The sequence below is a fragment of the Pseudophryne corroboree genome, chromosome 10, assembly GCF_028390025.1.
Source record: "Pseudophryne corroboree isolate aPseCor3 chromosome 10, aPseCor3.hap2, whole genome shotgun sequence".
NCBI lineage: Eukaryota > Metazoa > Chordata > Amphibia > Anura > Myobatrachidae > Pseudophryne > Pseudophryne corroboree.
In genome coordinates this window covers 284,418,374-284,441,998 of record NC_086453.1, presented here as the reverse complement: position 1 = coordinate 284,441,998, position 23,625 = coordinate 284,418,374, and the positions used below count along the sequence as shown (strand labels likewise).

The 23,625-nt window shown below is 47.1% G+C and overlaps 1 protein-coding gene across 1 annotated transcript in view; it reads left to right on the top strand.

Moving 5' to 3' along the window:
• The window catches only part of UBE2M (ubiquitin conjugating enzyme E2 M), a 52,179-nt gene extending 34,228 nt beyond the window's left edge, over positions 1–17,951 (top strand). The window contains exons 4-6 of the mRNA XM_063943324.1: positions 8,941–9,044; positions 16,073–16,136; positions 16,334–17,951. Coding sequence (XP_063799394.1) covers positions 8,941–9,044; positions 16,073–16,136; positions 16,334–16,474 — 309 coding nt within the window. The 3' untranslated portion in view covers positions 16,475–17,951. The remainder of the gene's footprint in view (positions 1–8,940; positions 9,045–16,072; positions 16,137–16,333) is intronic.
• The last annotated feature ends 5,674 nt before the right edge of the window (positions 17,952–23,625 follow it).

Here is a 23,625-nt window from a genome sequence, read left to right as displayed (position 1 = left end):
ACCTCACATACTCCGGTCACTGTAAGGGTGCAGGGCGCAGGGGGGGGCTCTCCCCTGCAGATCACTGTAGAAAAGGGTAAAAGGAGAGGGGGGGCACATAATTAGGCGTTAAAAACAATATACAGCAGCTACTGGGATAACATTAAGTTACTGTGTTATTCCTGGGTTATATAGCGCTGGGGTGTGTGCTGGCATACTCTCTCTCTGTCTCACCAAAGGGCCTTGTGGGGGAACTGTCTTCAAAAAGGGCATTCCCTGTGTGTGTGGTGTGTTGGTACGCTTGTGTCGACATGTCTGATGAGGAAGGCTATGTGGAAGCAGAGCGGGAGCAAATGAATGTGGTTTCTCTGCCGACGGCACCGACACCTGATTGGATGGATATGTGGAAGGTTTTAAATGATAATGTTAATTCCTTACATAAAAGGTTGAAAAAAGCTGAAGCCTCAGGACAGTCAGGGTCCCAACCCATGCCTGATCCTATGTCGCAGAAGCGCCCACTATCCCAAATTATTGACACGGATACCGACATGGATTCTGACTCCAGTGTCGATTACGATGATGCAAAGTTACAGCCAAGATTGGCTAAATCCATCCGTTATATGATTATATCTATTAAGGATGTGTTGCACATCACAGAGGAAACCCCAGTCCCTGACGGGAGGGTTCATATGTATGGGGAAAAGAAGCCGCAGGTAACTTTTCCCCCCTCACACGAGCTCAATGAGTTATGTGAAAAGGCTTGGGAATCTCCAGATAAAAAAACTGCAGATTTCCAAAAGGATTCTTTTGGCGTATCCTTTCCCGCCAACGGACAGGTTACGCTGGGAATCCTCCCCTAGGGTGGACAAAGCTTTGACACGCTTATCCAAGAAGGTAGCCCTGCCGTCACAGGATACGGCTACCCTCAAAGATGCTGCGGATAGAAAACAGGAGGGTACCCTGAAGTCCATTTATACACATTCAGGTACCTTACTGAGGCCGGCAATCGCGTCGGCTTGGGTGTGTAGTGCTGTAGCAGCATGGACGGATACCTTATCTGAGGAACTTGATACCTTAGACAAGGATACTATATTAATGACCCTGGGGCATATTAAAGACGCTGTCCTTTATATGAGAGATGCTCAAAGAGACATTAGCCTCCTAGGTTCTATAATAAATGCTATGTCGATTTCTGCCAGAAGGGTCCTGTGGACTCGGCAATGGACAGGTGATGCCGACTCAAAAAGGCATATGGAGGTTTTACCTTACAAGGGTGAGGAATTGTTTGGGGAGGGTCTCTCGGACCTGGTCTCCACAGCTACGGCTGGAAAGTCAAAATTTTTTGCCATATGTTTCCTCACAGCCTAAGAAAGCACCGTATTACCAAATGCAGTCCTTTCGATCACAAAGGTGCGTCCTTTCTTGCCAGGGGCAGGGGCAGAGGAAAGAAGCTGGACAACACAGCTAGTTCCCAGGAACAGAAGTCCTCCCCGGCTTCCACTAAATCCACTGCATAACGCTGGGGCTCCACAGGCGGAGCTAGGCCCGGTGGGGGGCGCGTCTCCGAAATTTCAGCCACAAGTGGGTTCACTCCCAGTTGGATCCCTGGGCAATAGATATTGGGGTATATGCAATTGCGGTCGAATTCCCGAAAATGTCGAAAAACAGGACATTTTCGCCCCCCCAAAAAATTAGACAATGCAATTCAGTACTTTCCGTCAAAAAAACGGACTTTTCAAATTTGACTTTTTGAAATTCGACATTTGTCAAATTCGACATTTCTGCAATGGTACAAATGCGGCAATTCGCCAAAAGTATATTCAATTGAAGTTTGGAAATTCGACAACAGTGCTTTTAGACAGTAAATTCGTCATTTTCAATCCGCCACACTTTGGTGGCGGAATCTAATAAAAAATTTTAAAAACATGTTTTTTTTTTGGTGTTTTTTTTTTTATTGGTCATAGCATATCTATTTATATTAGAAGGGATTAGGTACTTGGTTTGTCTATTTTGGAGGCACAAGTATTATTTATATATTTTTAAAAATATATATATTTTTTTTTATTATTATTTTTTAAATGGAATGGTAAAAACCCGAAAAAAAATTGCGTGGGGTCCCCCCTCCAAAGCATAACCAGCCTCGGGCTCTTCGAGCCGGTCCTGGTTCTAAAAATCCAGGGGGGAAAATGACAGGGGATCCCCGTATTTTTAAAACAAGCACCGGGCTCTGCGCCTGGTGCTGGTGCAAAAAATACGGGGGACAAAAAGAGTAGGGGTCCCCCGTATTTTTTACACCAGCATCGGGCTCCACTAGCTGGACAGATAATGCCACAGCCGGGGGTCACTTTTATACAGCGCCCTGCGGCCGTGGCATTAAATATCCAACTAGTCACCCCTGGCCGGGGTACAATGGGGGAGTGGGGACCCTTTCAATCAAGGGGGTCCCCCCCCCCCCCAGCCATCCAAGGGCCAGGGGTGAAGCCCGAGGCTGCCCCCCCCCCCCCATCCAAGGGCTGCGGATGGGGGGCTGATAGCCTTGAGAAAATTAAAAGAATATTGTTTTTTCCAGTAGTACTACAAGTCCCAGCAAGCCTCCCCCGCAAGCTGGTACTTGGAGAACCACAAGTACCAGCATGCGGGAGAAAAACAGGCCTGCTGGTACCTGTAGTTCTACTGGAAAAAAAATACCCAAATAAAAACAGGACACGCACACCGTGAGAGTAAAACTTTATTTCACACATGTCGACACACAAACATACTTACCTATGTTCACACGCCGACCTCTGTCCACTTGTCCAAGTAGAATCCACGTGTACCTGTGAATAAAATTATACTCACCTGATCCAGTGTCCAGATTATAATCCACGTACTTGGCAAAAAAAAAAAAACGAACACCCGGACCAAACGGACTGAAAGGGGTCCCATGTTTACACATGGGACCCCTTTCCCCGAATGCAGACACCCCCCCATGACTGCTGTCACAGAAAGGTCTCTTCAGCCAATCAGCGAGCGCAACGTCCTGGCACTCTGCTGATTGGCTATGCGCGTCTGAGCTGTCAGACAGCGCATCGCAAAGCCTCTCCATTATATTCAATGGTGGGAACTTTGCGGTCAGCGGTGAGGTCACCCACGGTCAGCGGCTGACCGCGGGTAACCCCACCGCTGACCGCAAAGTTCCCACCATTGAAATTAATGGAGGGAGCTGTGCGATGCGCTGTCTGCCAGCAGACGCGCATCCAGCCAATCAGGAGAGTGCCACGAAGTAGCGCTTCCTGATTGGCTTAAGAGACCTTTCTGTGACAGCAGTCACGGGGGGGTCTCTGCATTCGGGGAAAGGGGTCCCATGTGTAAACATGGGACCCCTTTCAGTCCGTTTGGTCCGGGTGTTCGTTTTGTTGTTTTGCCAAGTACGAGGATTATTTTAAAAGATCCGGACACTGGATTGAGGTGAGCATAATTTTATTCACAGGTACACCGTGGATTCTACTTGGACAAGTGGACCGAACGTCGTGTCAACATAGGTAAGTATGTGTGTGTGTCGACATGTATGTAATAAAGTTGTACTTTCAAGGTGTGCGTGTCCTGTTTTTATTTGGGTATTTTTTTTCCAGTAGAAGTACAGGTACCAGCGGGCCCGTTTTTCTCCCGCATGCTGGTACTTGTGGTTCTCCAAGAATCAGCTTGCGGGGGAGGCTTGCTGGGACTTGTAGTACTACTGGAAAAAACAATATTCTTTCAATTTTCTCAAGGCTATCAGCCCCCCATCCGCAGCCCTTGGATGGGGGGGACAGCATCGAGCTTCACCCCTGGCCCTTGGGTGGCTGGGGGGGGACCCCTTGATTGAAGGGGTCCCCACTCCCCCAGGGTACCCGGCCAGGGGTGACTAGTTGGATATTTAATGCCACGGCCGCAGGGCGCTGTATAAAAGTGACCCCCGGCTGTGGCATTATCTGTCCAGCTAGTGGAGCCCGATGCTGGTGTAAAAAATACGGGGGACCCCTACTCTTTGTCCCCCGTATTTTTTGCACCAGGCGCAGAGCCCGGTGCTGGTTTTAAAAATACGGGGGATCCCCTGTCATTTCCCCCCCCCCCGGATTTTTAGAACCAGGACCGGCTCGAAGAGCCCGAGGCTGGTTATGCTTTGGAGGGGGGACCCCACGCAATTTTTTTCCGTGTTTTTTACCTTTTTTTCCGTTTTTTTAAAAATCTGATCAAGATCCGTCAAATCGCCCGTTTTTCGACAGCGGGACTGTCGAATCCGTTTTTTATTGAATATGTTGAATTCCGGCACCCACTTGCCGGAATTCGACGGTCGAATTGTGTTGAATTAAAAAACGGCCGAAAAATTGCCACGATTCGCCGGTAATTGCATATACCCCATTGTGTCTCAGGGATACAAGCTGGAATTCGAAGAGATGCCCCCTCACCGATACCTCAAATCGGCCCTGCCAGCTTCCCCCTTAGAGAGGGAAATAGTGTTAACTGCAATTCACAAATTGTATCTTCAACAGGTGGTGGTCAAGGTTCCCCTCCTTCAACAAGGAAAGGGTTATTATTCGACGATGTTTGTGGTACCGAAACCGGACAGTTCGGTCAGACCCATATTGAATTTAAAATCCCTGAACATGTACCTAAAAAGGTTCCGGTTCAAGATGGAATCGCTGAGAGCGGTCATTGCAAGCCTGGAAGGGGGGGATTTTATGGTGTCTCTGGACATAAAGGATGCATACCTTCATGTCCCCATTTAGCCACCTCATCAGGCGTACCTCAGATATGTGGTACAGGATTGTCATTACCAATTTCAGACGTTGCCGTTTGGTCTCTCCACGGCTCCGAGAATATTTACCAAGGTAATGGCGGAAATGATGGTACTCCTGCGGAAGCAAGGGGTCACAATTATCCCATACTTGGACGATCTCCTCATAAAAGCGAGGTCAAGAGAGCAGTTGCTGATCAGCGTAGCACGTTCTCTGGAAGTGTTACGGCAACACGGCTGGATTCTAAATATTCCAAAGTCTCGGTTCCTACGACTCGTCTGCCTTTCCTGGGCATGATTCTGGACACAGACCAGAAAAGGGTTTATCTCCCGATAGAGAAAGTTCAGGAACTCATGACACTGGTCAGGGACCTATTAAAACCAAAACAGGTGTCAGTGCATCACTGCACTCGAGTACTGGGAAAGATGGTGGCATCATACGAGGCCATGCCCTTCGGCAGGTTCCATGCAAGGACTTTTCAATGGGACTTACTGGACAAATGTTCCGGATCACATCTTCAGATGCATCGGTTAATCACCCTATCCCCCAGGGCCAGGGTGTCTCTCCTGTGGTGGCTGCAGAGTGCTCACCTTCTCGAGGGCCGCAGATTCGGCATTCAGGACTGGGTCCTGGTGACCACGGGTGCAAGCCTCCGAGGGTGGGGAGCAGTCACACAGGGAAGAAATTTCCAAGGTCTGTGGTCAAGTCAGGAGACTTGCCTTCACATCAACATCCTGGAACTAAGGGCCATATATAACGCCCTACGTCAAGCGGAGACCCTGCTTCGCGAACCAGAATTCTGCGCTGGGCGGAGAATCACGTAAGCGCACTGTCAGCAGTGTTCATCCCGGGAGTGGACAACTGGGAAGCAGACTTCCTCAGCAGGCACGACCTCCACCCGGGAGAGTGGGGACTTCATCAAGAAGTCTTCACGCAGATTGCAAGTCGGTGGGAACTGCCACAGGTGGACATGATGGCATCCCGCCTCAACAAAAAGCTGCAGAGGTATTGCGCCAGGTCAAGAGACCCTCAGGCGATAGCTGTGGACGCCCTGGTGACACCGTGGGTGTTCCAGTCGGTCTATGTATTTCCTCCTTTTCCTCTCATACCCAAGGTGCTGAGAATCATAAGAAAAAGAGGAGTGAGAACAGTACTCATTGTTCCGGATTGGCCAAGAAGGACTTGGTATCCAGATCTGCAAGAAATGCTCACAGAGGACCCGTGGCCTCTTCCTCTAAGACAGGACTTGTTGTAACAGGGGCCCTGTCTGTTCCAAGACTTACCGCGGCTGCGTTTGACGGCATGGCGGTTGAACGCCGGATCCTAGCAGAGAGAGGCATTCCGGATGAGGTCATTCCTACGCTGATAATGGCTAGGAAGGACGTGACAGCTCAACATTATCACAGTATATGACGAAAATATGTTGCTTGGTGTGAGGCCAGGAATGCCCCTACGGAGGAATTCCAGCTGGGCCGTTTCCTTCACTTCCTACAGTCAGGAGTGACTTTGGGCCTAAAATTGGGTTCCATTAAGGTCCAGATTTCGGCCCAATCCATTTTCTTTCAAAAAGAGCTGGCTTCTCTACCTGAAGTTCAGACGTTTGTAAAGGGAGTGCTGCATATTCAGCCCCCTTTTGTGCCTCCAGTTAAGATCCTCCACATCTTAACGTGGTGTTGAGTTTCCTGAAATCCCACTGGTTTGAACCACTCAAAGCGGTGGAATTGGCTTCGGCTAGGCGTGTGTCAGAATTGGCGGCTTTGTCACATAAAAGCCCCTATCTGGTTTTCCATGCGGATAGAGCAGAATTGAGTACCCGTCCACAATTCCTGCCGAAAGTGGTTTCATCTTTTCATATAAACCAACCTATTGTTGTGACTGTGGCTACTACTGACTTGGAGGTTTCCGAGTTGCTTGATGTGGTCAGGGCTTTGAAGGTTTATGTAGCCAGAACGGCTAGGGTCAGGAAAACAGAGTCTTTGTTTATCCTGTATGCTTCCAACAAGCTTGGTGCTCCTGCTTCAAAGCAAACTATTGCTCGCTGGATCTGTAACACGATTCAGCAGGCTCATTCTGCGGCTGGATTGCCGCTGCCAAAATCAGTTAAGGCCCATTCCACTAGGAAGGTGGGCTCTTCTTGGGTGGCTGCCCGAGGGGTCTCGGCATTGCAGCTGTGCCGAGCGTCCTCAATTTTTGCCTAAAGTGATTTCGTCGTTTCATATGAACCAACCTATTGTGGTGCCTGTGGCTACAAGGGACCTGGTGGATTCCGAGTCCCTTGATGTGGTCAGGGCTTTAAAAATTTATGTAGCCAGAACGGCTAGGGTTAGGAAAACAAAGGCTCTGTTTGTCCTGTATGCAGCCAACAAGGTTGGCGCTCCTGCTTCTAAGCAGACTATTGCTCGCTAGATCTGTAACACGATTCAGCAGGCTCATTCTACGGCTGGATAGCGTTACCAAATTCGGTAAAGGCCCATTCCACTAGGAAGGTGGGCTCTTCTTGGGCGGCTGCCCGAGGCGTCTCGGCATTACAGCTTTGCCGAGCGGCGACTTGGTCGGGTTCAAACACTTTTGCAAAATTCTACAAGTTTGATACCCTGGCTGATGAGGACCTCATGTTTGCTCAATCGATGCTGCAGAGTCATCCGCACTCTCCCGCCCGTTTGGGAGCTTTGGTATAATCCCCATGGTCCTTACGGAGTCCCCAGCATCCACTAGGACGTTAGAGAATATAAGATTTTACTTACCGGTAAATCTATTTCTCGTAGTCCGTAGTGGATGCTGGGCGCCCGTCCCAAGTGCGGACTTCTTCTGCAATACTTGTATATAGTTATTGCTGCAGTAAGGGTTATGTTATAGTTGCATCAGGGTTGAACTGATGCTCTGTTGTTGTTCATACTGTTGACTGGGTAAGTTTATCACAAGTTATACGGTGTGATTGGTGTGGCTGGTATGTATTTTGCCCTGGATTCCCAAAATCCTTTCCTTGTACTGTCAGCTCTTCCGGGCACAGTTTCTCTAACTGAGGTCTGGAGGAGGGACATAGAGGGAGGAACCAGAGCACACCAGAATCTAAATTATTTCTTAAAGTGCCCATGTCTCCTGCGGAGCCCGTCTATTCCCCATGGTCCTTACGGAGTCCCCAGCATCCACTACGGATTACGAGAAATAGATTTACCGGTAAGTAAAATCTTATTTTCTTCACTATTTAAAGCCCACCCAAGCTTATCCTGTCCCTGGACTACTTGTAATGGGCCTATTAACACAATTGAAGTATCTTTCCACATGGAGTATCTTTCCACTTACGTTTATACGCCTGCACAGAGGCGCTGTCTGTAGAATCTCGTCCCCAAACACACCTTGTTTTTACTGAGTTTTTCCCCCCCAAAAAATGTAAATATTGTTTGTTTTTTTTAAATCTAAAATTTGTTTTTGAAAAATTTAATTTTGCATTTTTATGCAAATATACTGCTGTGTAATATCATATGAACGCCCATAAAAAAGAGGTTTAAAATGACATTGCCCAAGTCTAGCTCAATTAGGTGAGCTGCAAGTGCAATTTAAAAAACGTTAATAGGACATTTTTTGTGAAAATATTTCAGCTTTAAAGGCATATAACTTAAAAAAAACCTTGAACATAGCCTAAAATTTGGGGTTTTTCTTTACACCCAGCGCAGCATTTATTATACCAAATTTGATCACAATCTGAAATGGCCAGTCTGAAAACTGTGTGAGTTGGTGTGGAATAAACCATTTAATGATTTGTAAGATGATTACTGTATCAATGAGATTGGTAAGATTTAAAACAGCCGTCAGTATGTAAACCTAAAATATTACTGCATAGAGGGGAGCAGGAGAATCTGACCATGTTCTCTCCGGTTCCGGTATGAATGGTCGACCATGTTATGGTCGACAGTCATTAGGTCGACCACTATTGGTCGACATTGACACATGGTCGACACATGAAAATGGTCGACATGAGTTTTTTAACTTTTTTTGGTGTCGTTTTTTGCGTAAAGTGACTGGGAACCCCAATTACCGTTCTCTCCTGGATGAGTTCCTCCATTCATGTGTCTGTCCATTGCTGCATCACGTATGTAATAGCATTGGCATCCTGTTAGTCTGTGGCTGATTTTCCACTGTACTCACCAAGTGGCCGCTCACACTGAAGTGATTGTAACATATTCACACTGTTTCTTTTCCACAGGTGGGACAAGGCTACCCTCACGATCCGCCAAAAGTGAAGTGTGAGACTATGGTATATCATCCAAATATAGACCTAGAGGGTAATGTCTGCCTAAATATTTTAAGGTATGTATACTGTTCAGTATTTGCTCCATCCCTGTTATTTCATCAATCTTCAGCATTTAGATAGAGAAGATGTGAGTCCATAGTTAGGCTTTTGGGGCAGCTATAAACTAATACCTGAATTGGAAGATCAGGAATATATAATAAACCCACTGACTAGTATGTAGTCAGTTTGTCGACATTCAGAATGTTGACATCCAATTTTAGGGTTAGGCTGCAGTTAGGATTAGGTTCAGAGTAAGCGTGAATAGGAAATCTGGTTCTTATAAAGTCCTGTAGTAGTAATGTAATTACTAATGGATTAGATTTCAAAACGTAAGGAACCAGAGTGCTCGTTTCCATGAATGACTACCGTCTTCCCTCATTCTCCCACTGCATTTCCATGTCTCCTTGGTTGCCCGTGTGGCTCAGACGGTATGCGGTCAATTTGCCTTTCACATCAGTGTTACATTAACATATCATCCTTTTAGAACCCTGAGGTTCTGTGGTAAAAATATTGCTGCGTGCTGAGACTGAGAACGTTCCTTAGATCTTATAGTATTATTGTGAAATGTCTTTATATAGTGCAGCGAATTCTGTTGCGCTTTAAAATTGGATACAACAGTGATAAAACAAAACTGAGTAATAACAGACAGTCATAGAGGTAGGAAGGCCCTGCTCGCAAGCTTACAATCTATAGGGAAATAGGCATTGATACACAGGTGCTGTCTGTGGCATAATGGTACACCAGATTGCAAAGGTTTTTGGTGGGCTTTATGATGTGGTCACACAATGTTGGCCAGGAGGATGTGAAAGTGAAGAAAGAAAATGTGAGAATGTGTGGACTGTACAGTGGGGACCTAATTGGGTAGGATAGTTTCTCTAACGTCCTAGTGGATGCTGGGGACTCCGTAAGGACCATGGGGATAGACGGGCTCCGCAGGAGACATGGGCACTTTAAGAAAGAATTTAGGTTCTGGTGTGCACTGGCTCCTCCCTCTATGCCCCTCCTCCAGACCTCAGTTTGATACTGTGCCCAGACGAGCTGGGTGCTTTTCAGTGAGCTCTCCTGAGTTCGCTGAGAGAAAGTATTTTGTTAGGTTTTTTATTTTCAGGGAGCTCTGCTGGCAACAGACTCCCTGCATCGTGGGACAGAGAGAGGGGAGAGAAGCAGCCCTACTCTCTGAAGCTAGGTCCTGCTTCTTAGGCTACTGGACACCATTAGCTCCAGAGGGATTGTACGCAGGATCTCACCCTCGCCGTCCGATCCCAGAGCCGCGCTGCCGTCCCCCTCGCAGAGCCGGAAGACAGAAGCCGGGTGAGTATGAGAAGCAAGAAGACTTCAAATCGGCGGCAGAAGACTCCGTTCTTCATTGAGGTAACGCACAGCACTGCAGCTGTGCGCCATTGCTCCCACACACCTCACATACTCCGGTCACTTTAAGGCTGCAGGGCGGGCAGCATTTGGATCCTCTTTTTGGCAAAAGTAAACATATATACAGTTGGGCACTGTATATATGTATGAGCCCCCGCCAAGAAAATGCATATTTAAGCGGGACAGAAGCCCGCCGTCGAGGGGGCGGGGCTTCTTCCTCAGCACTCACCAGCGCCATTTTTTCTCCACAGCTCCGCTGAGAGGAAGCTCCCCAGGCTCTCCCCTGCAGATTCACGGTAGAAGAGGGTAAAAAGAGAGGGGGGGGCACATAAATTAGGCGCAAAAACACAATATAAACAGCAGCTACTGGGTTAACATTAAGTTACTGTGTTATTCCTGGGTTATATAGCGCTGGGGTGTGTGCTGGCATACTCTCTGTCTCTCCAAAGGGCCTTGTGGGGGAACTGTCTTCAAAAAGGGCATTCCCTGTGTGTGTGGTGTGTCGGTACGCTTGTGTCGACATGTCTGATGAGGCAGGCTATGTGGAAGCAGAGCGGGAGCAAGTGAATGTGGTGTCTCCGCCGACGGCGCCGACACCTGATTGGATGGATATGTGGCAGGTTTTAAATGATAATGTTAATTCCTTGCATAAGAGGTTAGATAAAGCTGAAGCCTCAGGACAGTCAGGGTCCCAACCCGTGCCTGATCCTATGTCGCAGAGGCCGTTAGGGTCTCAGAAGCGCCCACTATCCCAAATTGTTGACATAGATACCGACATGGATTCTGACTCCAGTGTCGATGACGATGATGCAAAGTTACAGCCAAAGTTGGCTAAATCACTCCGATATATGATTATAGCAATTAAGGATGTTTTGCACATCACAGAGGAAACCCCTGTCCCTGACACAAGGGTTTATATGTATAAGGGAAAGAAACCTGAGGTAACTTTTCCCCCCTCACACGAACTGAATGAGTTATGTGAAAAAGCTTGGGAATCTCCAGATAAAAAAAATGCAGATTTCCAAACGGATTCTTATGGCGTATCCTTTCCCGCCAACGGACAGGTTACGATGGGAATCCTCCCCTAGGGTGGACAAAGCTTTAACACGCTTATCCAAAAAGGTAGCCCTGCCATCACAGGATACGGCTACCCTCAAGGATGCTGCTGATCGCAAACAGGAGGGTACCCTGAAGTCCATTTATACACATTCAGGTACCTTGCTCAGACCGGCAATCGCGTCGGCCTGGGTCTGTAGTGCAGTAGCGGCATGGACTGATACCTTATCAGAGGAGTTGGATACCCTAGATAGGGATACTGTTTTATTGACCCTGGGGCATATTAAAGACGCTTTCCTTTATATGAGAGATGCTCAAAGAGACATTAGTCTACTGGGTTCTAGAATAAATGCTATGTCAATTTCTGCCAGAAGGGTCCTGTGGACTCGGCAATGGACAGGTGATGCCGACTCAAAAAGGCATATGGAGGTTTTACCTTACAAGGGTGAGGAATTGTTTGGGGAGGGTCTCTCGGACCTGGTCTCCACAGCTACTGCTGGAAAGTCAAATTTTTTGCCATATGTTTCCTCACAGCCTAAGAGAGCACCGTATTATCAAATGCAGTCCTTTCGATCACAGAAAAACAAGAAAGTCCGAGGTGCGTCCTTTCTTGCCAGAGGCAGGGGCAGAGGAAAGAAGCTGCACAACACAGCTAGTTCCCAGGAACAGAAGTCCTCCCCGGCCTCTACAAAATCCACGCATGACGCTGGGGCTCCACAGGCGGAGCTAGGCCCGGTGGGGGCACGTCTTCGAAATTTCAGCCACAAGTGGGTTCACTCCCATTTGGATCCCTGGGCAATAGATATTGTGTCTCAGGGATACAAGCTGGAATTCGAGGAGATGCCCCCTCACCGATACCTCAAATCGGCCCTGCAAGCTTCCCCCCACGAGAGGGAAATAGTGTTAACTGCAATTCACAAATTGTATCTTCAACAGGTGGGGGTCAAGGTTCCCCTCCTTCAGCAGGGAAGGGGTTAGATGGAATCGCTGAGAGTGGTTATCGTAAGCCTGGAAGGGGGGGATTTTATGGTGTCTCTGGACATAAAGGATGCATACCTTCATGTCCCCATTTATCCACCTCATCAGGCGTACCTCAAATTTGTGGTACAGGATTGTCATTACCAATTTCAGACGTTGCCGTTTGGTCTCTCCACGGCACCGAGAATATTTACCAAGGTAATTGCGGAAATGATGGTACTCCTGCTGAAGCAAGGAGTCACAATTATCCCATACTTGGACGATCTCCTCATAAAAGCGAGATCAAGAGAGCAGTTGCTGATCAGTGTAGCACTTCTCTGGAAGTGTTACGGCAACACGGCTGGATTCTAAATATTCCAAAGTCGCAGTTGGTTCCTATGACTCGTCTGCCTTTCCTGGGCATGATTCTAGACACAGACCAGAAAAGGGTTTATCTCCCGATGGAGAAAGCTCAGGAACCTATTAAAACCAAAACAGGTGTCAGTGCATCACTGCACTCATGTCCTGGGAAAGATGGTGGCATCATACGAGGCCATTCTCTTCGGCAGGTTCCATGCGAGGACCTTTCAATGGGACTTACTGGACAAGTGGTCCGGATCACATCTTCAGATGCATCGGTTAATCACCCTATCCCCCAGGGCCAGGGTGTCACTCCTGTGGTGGCTGCAGAGCGCTCACCTTCTCGAGGGCCGCAGATTCGGCATTCAGGACTGGGTCCTGGTGACCACGGACGCAAGCCTCCGAGGTTGGGGTGCAGTCACACAGGGAAGAGATTTCCAAGGTCTGTGGTCAAGTCAAGAGACTTGCCTTCACATCAACATCCTGGAACTAAGGGCCATATACAACGCCCTACGTCAAGCGGAGATCCTGCTTCGCGACCAATCGGTTCTGATTCAGTCAGACAACATCACCGCAGTGGCTCATGTAAACCGCCAAGGCGGCACAAGGAGCAGAGTGGCGATGGCGGAAGCCACCAGAATTCTTCGCTGGGCGGAGAATCACGTAAGCGCACTGTCAGCAGTGTTCATCCCGGGAGTGGACAACTGGGAAGCAGACTTACTCAGCAGACACAACCTCCACCCGGGAGAGTGGGGACTTCATCAGGAAGTCTTCGCGCAGATTACAAGTCGGTGGGAACTGCCACAGGTGGACATGATGGCATCCCGCCTCAACAAAAAGCTACAGAGGTATTGCGCCAGGTCAAGAGACCCTCAGGCGATAGCTGTAGACGCCCTGGTGACACCGTGGGTGTTCCAGTCGGTCTATGTATTTCCTCCTCTTCCTCTCATACCCAAGGTGCTGAGGATAATAAGAAAAAGAGGAGTGAGAACAATACTCATTGTTCCAGATTGGCCACGAAGGACTTGGTATCCAGATCTGCAAGAAATGCTCACAGAAGACCCGTGGCCTCTTCCTCTAAGACAGGACTTGTTGCAACAGGGGCCCTGTCTGTTCCAAGACTTACCGCGGCTGCGTTTGACGGCATGGCGGTTGAACGCCGGATCCTAGCAGAGAGAGGCATTCCGGATGAGGTCATTCCTACGCTGATAAAGGCTAGGAAGGACGTGACAGCTCAACATTATCACCGTATATGGCGAAAATATGTTGCTTGGTGTGAGGCCAGGAATGCTCCTACGGAGGAGTTCCAGCTGGGCCGTTTCCTTCACTTCCTACAGTCCGGAGTGAATTTGGGCCTAAAATTGGGTTCCATTAAGGTCCAGATTTCGGCCCAATCCATTTTCTTTCAAAAGGAGTTGGCTTCTCAGCCCCCTTTTGTGCCTCCAGTGGCACCTTGGGATCTTAACGTGGTGTTGAGTTTCCTGAAATCCCACTGGTTTGAACCACTCAAAACGGTGGAGTTGAAATATCTCACGTGGAAGGTGGTCATGCTATTAGCCTTGGCTTCGGCTAGGCGTGTGTCAGAGTTGGCGGCTTTGTCACATAAAAGCCCCTATCTGGTTTTCTATGCGGGTAGAGCAGAATTGCGGACCCGTCCACAATTTCTGCCGAAAGTGGTTTCATCTTTTCATATAAACCAACCTATTGTGGTGCCTGGCTACTACTGACTTTGAGGATTCCGAGTTACTTGATGTGGTCAGGGCTTTGAAGGTTTATGTAGCCAGAACGGCTACGGTCAGGAAAACAGAGTCTTTGTTTATCCTGTATGCTTCCAACAAGCTTGGTGCTCCTGCTTCAAAGCAAACTATTGCTCGCTGGATCTGTAACACGATTCAGCAGGCTCATTCTGCGGCTGGATTGCCGCTCCCGAAATCAGTTAAGGCCCATCCCACTAGGAAGGTGGGCTCTTCTTGGGCGGCTGCCCGAGGGATCTCGGCATTACAACTTTGCCGAGCAGCTACTTGGTCGGGTTCAAACACTTTTGCAAAGTTCTACAAGTTTGATACCCTGGCTGAGGAGGACCTTGTGTTTGCTCAATCGGTGCTGCAGAGTCATCCGCACTCTCCCGCCCGTTTGGGAGCTTTGGTATAATCCCCATGGTCCTTACGGAGTCCCCAGCATCCACTAGGACGTTAGAGAAAATAAGATTTTACTTACCGGTAAATCTATTTCTCGTAGTCCGTAGTGGATGCTGGGCGCCCGTCCCAAGTGCGGACTTCTTCTGCAATACTTGTATTTAGTTATTGCTTCAATAAGGGTTAAGTTATGGTTGCATCAGGGTTTGACCGGATGCTCTGTTATTTGTCATACTGTTAACTGGTTGTTATCACTTGTTATACGGTGTGATTGGTGTGGCTGGTATGAATCTTGCCCTGGATTACCAAAATCCTTTCCTAGTACTGTCAGCTCTTCTGGGCACAGTTTCTCTAACTGAGGTCTGGAGGAGGGGCATAGAGGGAGGAGCCAGTGCACACCAGAACCTAAATTCTTTCTTAAAGTGCCCATGTCTCCTGCGGAGCCGGTCTATCCCCATGGTCCTTACGGAGTCCCCAGCATCCACTACGGACTACGAGAACTAGATTTACCGGTAAGTAAAATCTTATTTTATGAAGGTTATGTGGGTGGTTTCGGAATTTTATAAGCTTGCCTGAAGAGGTGACTTTTCAGGGAAAGCTTGGAGGATAGAGGTGGATCTGATTGTGATTCCACAGTGGTTGCAGCCCGAAGAAAGATCTGCAAACGTGAATCGGAGCAAAGAGGTCGGGTTGGGAGATATTTTGAGATAAGAGAAGAGATGTACGTTGGTGTAGCCTTGTGTGTGAGTAAAATTATTTTATATTGAGTATGGAAGAATACAGGTAGCTAATGGATGGATGGACTGACAAAGCAGATGGTGAACTTCTAGTGAGGAAGATCAGCCCTGCAGCTGCATTCAGAATGGATTTTAGTGGTGAGAGTCTTTTTGGTAAGACTAGTAAGGAGACTATTGCAATAAATGCGGGAGCTAATGAGAGCATGGATTAGAGTTTCTGCTGTGTAAGGTATGGTCGTATTGAATGTGGGGAACAAAGGACAGTTTGGAGTCGATAGTATGACCCTTAAACCCTTCCTTGGTGTTCCTACCTATTTCTTGTTTGTTTGCTCTAGACTTGTGTATTAACTCTACATAGCCTAGGTTTGCATTTTTATGATCATATTCTTGTAGAAAGCAGTTCTAAAATATTCTGTCCTTGTGTTTACATAGGGAGGACTGGAAGCCTGTACTCACAATAAACTCTATAATATATGGCCTGCAGTATCTTTTCTTGGTAAGTATGGAATGTAACCTAATAGAACAAAACTATGATCAAAATGTAGCTTTTCTTCTATGTTGTGTAGAACTAAATATGATAGAACATGTGATTCATTTAATTAGTTGTGGGAACAAAGCACTTACATCTTCCTGTTATAGAGTATGTCTGGTAGTGCTATCTACGGTGTGCTGATTAGCTCTTCTCTGTGCTAGGAGCCAAACCCGGAAGACCCCTTAAATAAAGAAGCCGCTGAAGTACTCCAGAACAACAGACGCCTGTTTGAACAGAACGTACAGCGGTCCATGCGGGGCGGTTACATAGGATCCACCTACTTTGAACGCTGCCTGAAATAGAACTACGCAGCTTTGAGTGCAAAACCCGCCATCCAACCGACCCACCTTTCTACCCTCATCCTTCCATGCCCCCCTCTTGTTACTCATTTATTGCGTCTTTATCCAGCTGACCCCTCCTTACATCTACCCGCACAAAATCTGGGCTGAAGTCACCATGTGGAATGACCTATACAAGGTCCTGCATCTCTTGGTCTGGCTGCTATCCCTTTGTATTGGGAGAGAGCTCTGTGTGCACATGTAACAGTACTTGTCGTTCCACCACCTGGCTCGTCAGTACCTACTTGGCTAATGAAGCATCCATTTATACTTAGGTTAATAAATATTTCGCGTCCTTTATTTTCTCACATCTTGGTTTTTTTTTGTTTTTTACGTTCCTTTTTTTTCTGAACTCTGATATAGTTTGTACTTTAATTTAATTTTTTTGTATTATATCTAATTTGACCCAAACACCATCAGTAATCTCAATTTTTTTTTTTTTTTTTTTGGTGGCCTTAAAGATTTATTTTGTAGCTTTTTTTTTGTAACTGTTTTTTTGTTTGCTTTCCACTACACCTTGTTGCTGAATTACATCATTTTATTAAAGGACAAAAAGAACACATTTAGTACCGTTGAACACATTTTTAAAATCTTTTTTTGCTTCTGTTAATGTGTCCATTTCCATGGTAATTGACTTTATTTCTAGTTATGTGATTAGAACTGGTGCACACATCTGATTCTCTTCTGAGGAATCTTTTAAGTTGCGCTCTGTTGCTTGGGAACATTCCCAGGCAGCACAATTACGTATAGACCCCAAAACTGTTTGCTTGAGGCCGCCTTACAGGGGGGTCAGGTGACGTAAACCTCCACAAGCTCAGCTGAGTCAAATGTTTGTTAATGGGATCGAGAGGTACAGTGTGAATTAGATTGTCCATCGTATGTCTCCAGTGTATTTACCCTGTCATTACTCCACTTTACACCTTCCCCCCTCCTATTGTGTGGGATCAAGGCTTTTTTAAGTGCACGTATTTATTAATGAATGGCTTCGTCTGGTTTAATACACAAGCTGAAACGACAGCTATGTGCTGGACAAATAACAGGCTCTTCAAACCTGACTTGCATTTCAACGTTCCATGGGAGGATGCTTACGGTGGTCCTGGGTGGCGATGGGCTCTGTACTCATCGGGGGTTAAATGGACCCTATCCGTTTAAACAGGTTTTAAGGCCGATATCACGCTGGCCCTTCTTTGTGACATCCATATTGTCCTGTGCCCTGATATGTACTATTGTGTGCTGGGGGCAGAGGCACCTTTTCAGTTTTTGGAATCTCATTCACAAAACGTGGTACCTTTTTTTTTTTTGTTCATGTAAAATGGCGATTACTGTGCAGTAATGGAAGACCTAGGTCTTGTGAATGAGACTGTTTAGAGTCCACTTATTGACGTGTATGGTTTTAAATAATAAAACGAAAAGACAAAAAATAAATAAAATGTAAACCTGATCCTGTGGCCTCTGGTATTTGGTGTGTTGTCCGTGGTTTATGTCTGAGTCTCTGCCCGAGCTGGAGGCGATGGTGGTTCCAGTGAATATTGGGAGCTGCCTGGAGTGTAAGTGGGGGGTAAAACGATATACAGTACAGCAGTGGTACTTGCTAATAGGTACGGGTGGGCCACAATTGTCCTTTATACACCTATCTTTTGTTGTGACAGGCTTCTGCTGCTGCTCCACTGTACACTGGCACAGGAAGTGAATACACTTTACCTCAGAGCGCTGGACTGTGGGCTGCCTGATCTTCCCCTGGAGTGCTCATTTACAAAAGCATGTGGCTTTTAGACCTTCTCTGGGGCTGTAGTAACAGCTGGCAAAGGCCACATAGTGAGGACCACTGATATGCAGTGTATGATATAGTGGTATGTACAAACTGTACTCCGTACTGGTTAAGCTGTGTCGCATGAGACCTGAGGCACATACACACAGGGTAATGATTGCCATCTTGCCATTTTTTTCGATTTCACATTAATTGGATGGTTATAAGGCTAGATTTAAGCGCGCTTACATGGGCATGTGGCTAATTACATAAAATAAATTACTAGGTGCAATATTATTTAAACTCAATCCTGAGAGGTATTAAAAATTGTTGCTCCATGAGGTAATACTGGATTGCCGACAATGTAACTATCTAGAAAAGAGAGCAATATGTATTACTTCACTACTAGGAGCGCAAATTCATTGTAAAAACATGACCACAATATGCAGAAAAGGTCATAATACAATTTATTCACAAATACTGTTCATTAAAATACAATCACAATAAAATTATACCATGCCATATATAAGCAGCATATCCAGAGGTCTGGCACTCCATTCATTGTTTTACTAGACCTGATGCCTCCACAATACCAGTTACTTACAACCATCCAAAGATGCGGCACTCAGGGCACATAAACTTAGAGTTCAGAACGTTTCCGTTTATCCAACTGTCCTCAAGATGTATAAAAAAAAATAATACATATATAAGCATATATTATTTAACGGCCCTTTTTGGTTACCACACTGCAATCAGTCTTAAAAACATTCCAGGGCCATGGTCCAGCCCAGTGGATTTAGGGCCTAATTCAGACCTGATCGCAGCAGCAACATTGTTCTCTAATGGGCAAAACCATGTGCACTGCAGGGGGGGCAGATGTAACGTGCAGAGAGCGTTAGATTTGGGTGGGGCGTGTTCAAACTGAAATCTAAATTGCAGTGTAAAAATAAAGCAGCCAGTATTTACCCTGCACAGAAACAAAATAACCCACCCAAATCTAACTCTCTCTGCACATGTTAAATTTGCCCCACCTGCAGTGCACATGGTTTTGCTCAGAATAATTTTGCTGCTACGGTCAGGTCTGAATTAGGCCCTTAGTCAATAATAGTCCTGCACATATGCATATTGCTGGCTTAAGTTTTGTAGTGTGTTCATCAAAATATTTATCACCACTTCAATAGTATTACTGTTATCCAGTTAGTATCTGAAACAATCTTTGTTAGTGACCTTTTTCATATATGGCACGGTGGGCCTAATTCAGACCTGATTGCAAAGCATAAAATTTTTATAATGGGCAAAACCATATGGACTGCAGGGTGGGCAGATATAACAGGTGCAGAGAGAGTTAGATTTGGGTGGGATGTGTTCAAACTAAAATCTAAATTGCAGTGTAAAAATAAAGCAGCCAGTATTTACCCTGCACAGAAACAATATAACACACCCAAATCTAGCTCTCTGCACATGTTGCATCTGCCCCACCTGCACTGCACATGGTTTTGCCCATTAGGGAAAGATTTTGCTTTTACAATCAGGTGTGAATTAGAGCAACTGCTTGTCACATGCAGGAAAGAGCAAACACCCAGTCGGCTGCAGTCTGTTTGCAAAAGACACTTTTCTGTATCCAGACTTTCCTCTATCGATGCCGCAAATCTGGTATCAGATCTCCACTCCAGCTTTCTATATTCAGCGGTGGTCACAGTAGTATTTGCCTGTGCAGGACCTCTGCTACCAATATTTCCTCCTGTGCTAAATGTAGGTATTAAGGATAGCAGGTGATAGGGTCATCAACAGCACACCCTGTACACACAGGGTAATAATTGGCTTCTTATCACGTTTTCACATTTCACGATAGCTATATAGTTATCAGGCTAGATTTATGGGCATGTGGCTAATTGGCTGATTTTGCTGTATGTGTACCCAGTTTGTAGAAAACTTGTTTCCGCTTTAGAATTATCTGCATTCCTGCAGGATTTTGTCCTGATGTGAAGTAAAACAGACCTGCAGAACTTCATTAACCACTTTCCTGGCATGGTCGCATCAGATGCGACCATGCCTGCAAGTGCTTTATCTGACCTGGTCGCACAGGATGTGACCAGTCCGATAAACAGTGTTAGCAGCGGCTGGGAAGGGAAACCTCCCTCTGCTGCTGCTGTCAGATGGTCCGCAAGGTCCTTCTACCTCCCTGCACTCTCCCCTACTGATTGCCGTGCTGCCGATCACTGCTGATCGGTGAGCACGGCAGGACCCCTCCAGCGACGGCAGACAATAGCAGCCGCTGGGGCAGTGTAAATTAATCCCCCCAAGATCCCCTGTGTACCTGAAGGCTGTCCTGGCTTTCAAAATGAAAGCCACGATGTTCTGATGGTTGCGATGTTCCCGATCGAGGTTTGGGGGGAAAAAACTATTTAAAAAAAATATATATATATTTCTCATACGTCCTAGAGGATGCTGGGGTCCACTTCATGACCATGGGGTAGACTGTTCCGCAGGAGCCATGGGCACTCTTAAGACTTTTCAATGGGTGTGAACTGGCTCCTCCTTCTATGCCTCTCCTCCAGACCTCAGTTTTAGAATTGTGCCCAGGCAGACTGGATGCACTCCAAGGGGAGCTCTACTGAGTTTCTCTGAAAAGACTTATGTTAGGTTTTTTATTTTCAGGGAGAACTGCTGGCAACAGTCTCCCTGCTTCGTGGGACTGAGGGGGCAGAAGTAGGAACCAACTTCCTGAAGAGTTTCATGGCTCTGCTTCTGGCTGACAGGACACCATTAGCTCCTGAAGGGAACTGAATGCTAGCCGTGTCTAGATGCTCACTCCCACAGCATGCCGTCACCCCCTCACAAAGCCAGAAGACAGGTGAGTGTAAGAAGACAGATCTTCAATCAAGTAAAGTGACGGCTGAGGTACCGCGCGGCTGGCGGGAGCGCAGCGCGCCATTGCTGTCCACACATACACAGGCACTGCAGGGCGCTGGGGGGGGGGCGTCCTGGGCAGCAAATAACCTCGTAAACTAGATAAAAGGGGGCATAAGATGCCAAGGCACAGCCCTACTGCCGCCAGTATAAATATTATGTGAAAAATCTCTGAGGAGAAACGCGCCATTGCGGGGGCGGAGCTTCCTCGGTCAGCCAGCACACTGTTCAGCGCCATTTTCTCTCATTCACAGACTGTAGAGAAGAAGCTGGTCCTCCTCCACTTCTGAACAAGTATCGGTGAAAAAAAGGGGGGGGGCTGGGTGCTAAAACATATTGTTCATAATATAGCGCTTAAAGGTTTCTGTGTACAGAGTACGCGACACAGGGATTTTGTCTCTGTACAAAGTACGCTGCACGGGGATTTTTTCTTTGGAGCAGGGTTGTGAGCTGGCTGCTCCTAAACTGTGTCCCTCTGACAGATTTTACTGTGGGTCTGTACCCTATAAGTCCCAGTGTGTCTGTGAGTGTGTGTTGTACACGGGTGTGACATGTCTGATGCAGGGAGTTCCTCCCCGGAGGAAGGCATTTTAGGGACACAGAGTTGTAATGTGGTGGTGCTGCCGGCACACCAAGAGCCTGCATGGGTGAAAGAAATACGTGATAGTATGCATAATATCAATAGGAGATTAGATGAGGCTGAATCTCATTCTGAATGCTGGAGAAAATCTGTGGAAGATGTGATTTTTCAGGATTCTGTTCTTCCATCCGCAGGCGACCCCTCTGGGTCACATAAAAGATCATTTGCAAATGTTGTGAATACTGATACCGACACGGACACTGATTCTTGTGTCGACGATAGTGACTCCAGGGAAATAGATCATAAATTGGCTAAAAATATACAATATATGATTGTAGCTATAAGGGAAGTTCTGGAAGTCACGGAAGCCACTTCTGTACCTCAGGAGAAGGCTTTTCTCTGACGTCCTAGTGGATGCTGGGAACTCCGTAAGGACCATGGGGAATAGCGGCTCCGCAGGAGACTGGGCACAAAAGTAAAGCTTTAGGACTACCTGGTGTGCACTGGCTCCTCCCCCTATGACCCTCCTCCAAGCCTCAGTTAGATTTTTGTGCCCGGCCGAGAAGGGTGCACACTAGGGGCTCTCCTGAGCTTCTTAGTGAAAGTTTAGTTTTAGGTTTTTTATTTTCAGTGAGACCTGCTGGCAACAGGCTCACTGCATCGAGGGACTAAGGGGAGAAGAAGCGAACCTGCCTGCTTGCAGCCAGCTTGGGCTTCTTAGGCTACTGGACACCATTAGCTCCAGAGGGACCGAACACAGGCCCAGCCTCGGAGCTCGGTCCCAGAGCCGCGCCGCCGGCCCCCTTACAGAGCCAGAAGCAAGAAGAGGTCCGGAAAAATCGGCGGCAGAAGACATCAGTCTTCAACAAGGTAGCGCACAGCACTGCAGCTGTGCGCCATTGTTACTCAGGCACACTTCACACTTCGGTCACTGAGGGTGCAGGGCGCTAGGGGGGGGGGGGGGCGCCCTGAGCAGCAATGTAAACACCTTGGCTGGCATTAATACACCACATATAACCCCCAGGGCTATATGGATGTATTTTAACCCCTGCCAGAACTCACCAAAAAGCGGGAGAAAAGGCAGCCGAGAAGGGGGCGGAGCCTATCTCCTCAGCACACGGGCGCCATTTTCCATCACAGCTCCGCTGGAAGGACGTCTCCCTGACTCTCCCCTGCAGTCCTGCACTACAGAAAAGGGTAAAAAAGAGAGGGGGCCACTAATTTGGCGCAGTTTTGATACTAACAGCAGCTATAAAGGGAAAAGCACATTTTATAGTGGTATTCCTGTATATATATATAGCGCTCTGGTGTGTGCTGGCATACTCTCCCTCTGTCTACCCAAAGGTGTGTGCGGTGTGTCGGTACGATTGTGTCGACATGTTTGAGGAGGAAAATGAGATGGAGGCGGAGCAATTGCCTATTATAGAGTTGTCACCCCCTAGGGAGTCGACACCTGAGTGGATGAGCTTATGGAAGGAATTGCGTGACAGTGTCAGCTCTTTACGACAGACAGTTGACGACATGAGACAGCCGGCTACTCAGCTTGTGCCTGTCCAGGGGTCTCAAACGCCATCAGGGGCTTTAAAACGCCCGTTACCTCAAATGGCAGACACGGATACTGACTCCAGTGTCGATGATGAGGAGACAAACGTGACTTCCACTAGGGCCACACGTTACATGATTGAAGCAATGAAAAATGTATTGCATATCTCTGATAATACAAGTACCACTAAAAAGGGTATTATGTTTGGTGAGAAAAAACTGCCTGTAGTTTTTCCTGTATCCGAGGAATTCAATGAAGTGTGTGATGAGGCGTGGGTTTCCCCCGATAAAAAACTGATAATTCCTAAAAGGTTATTGGCATCGTACCCTTTCCCG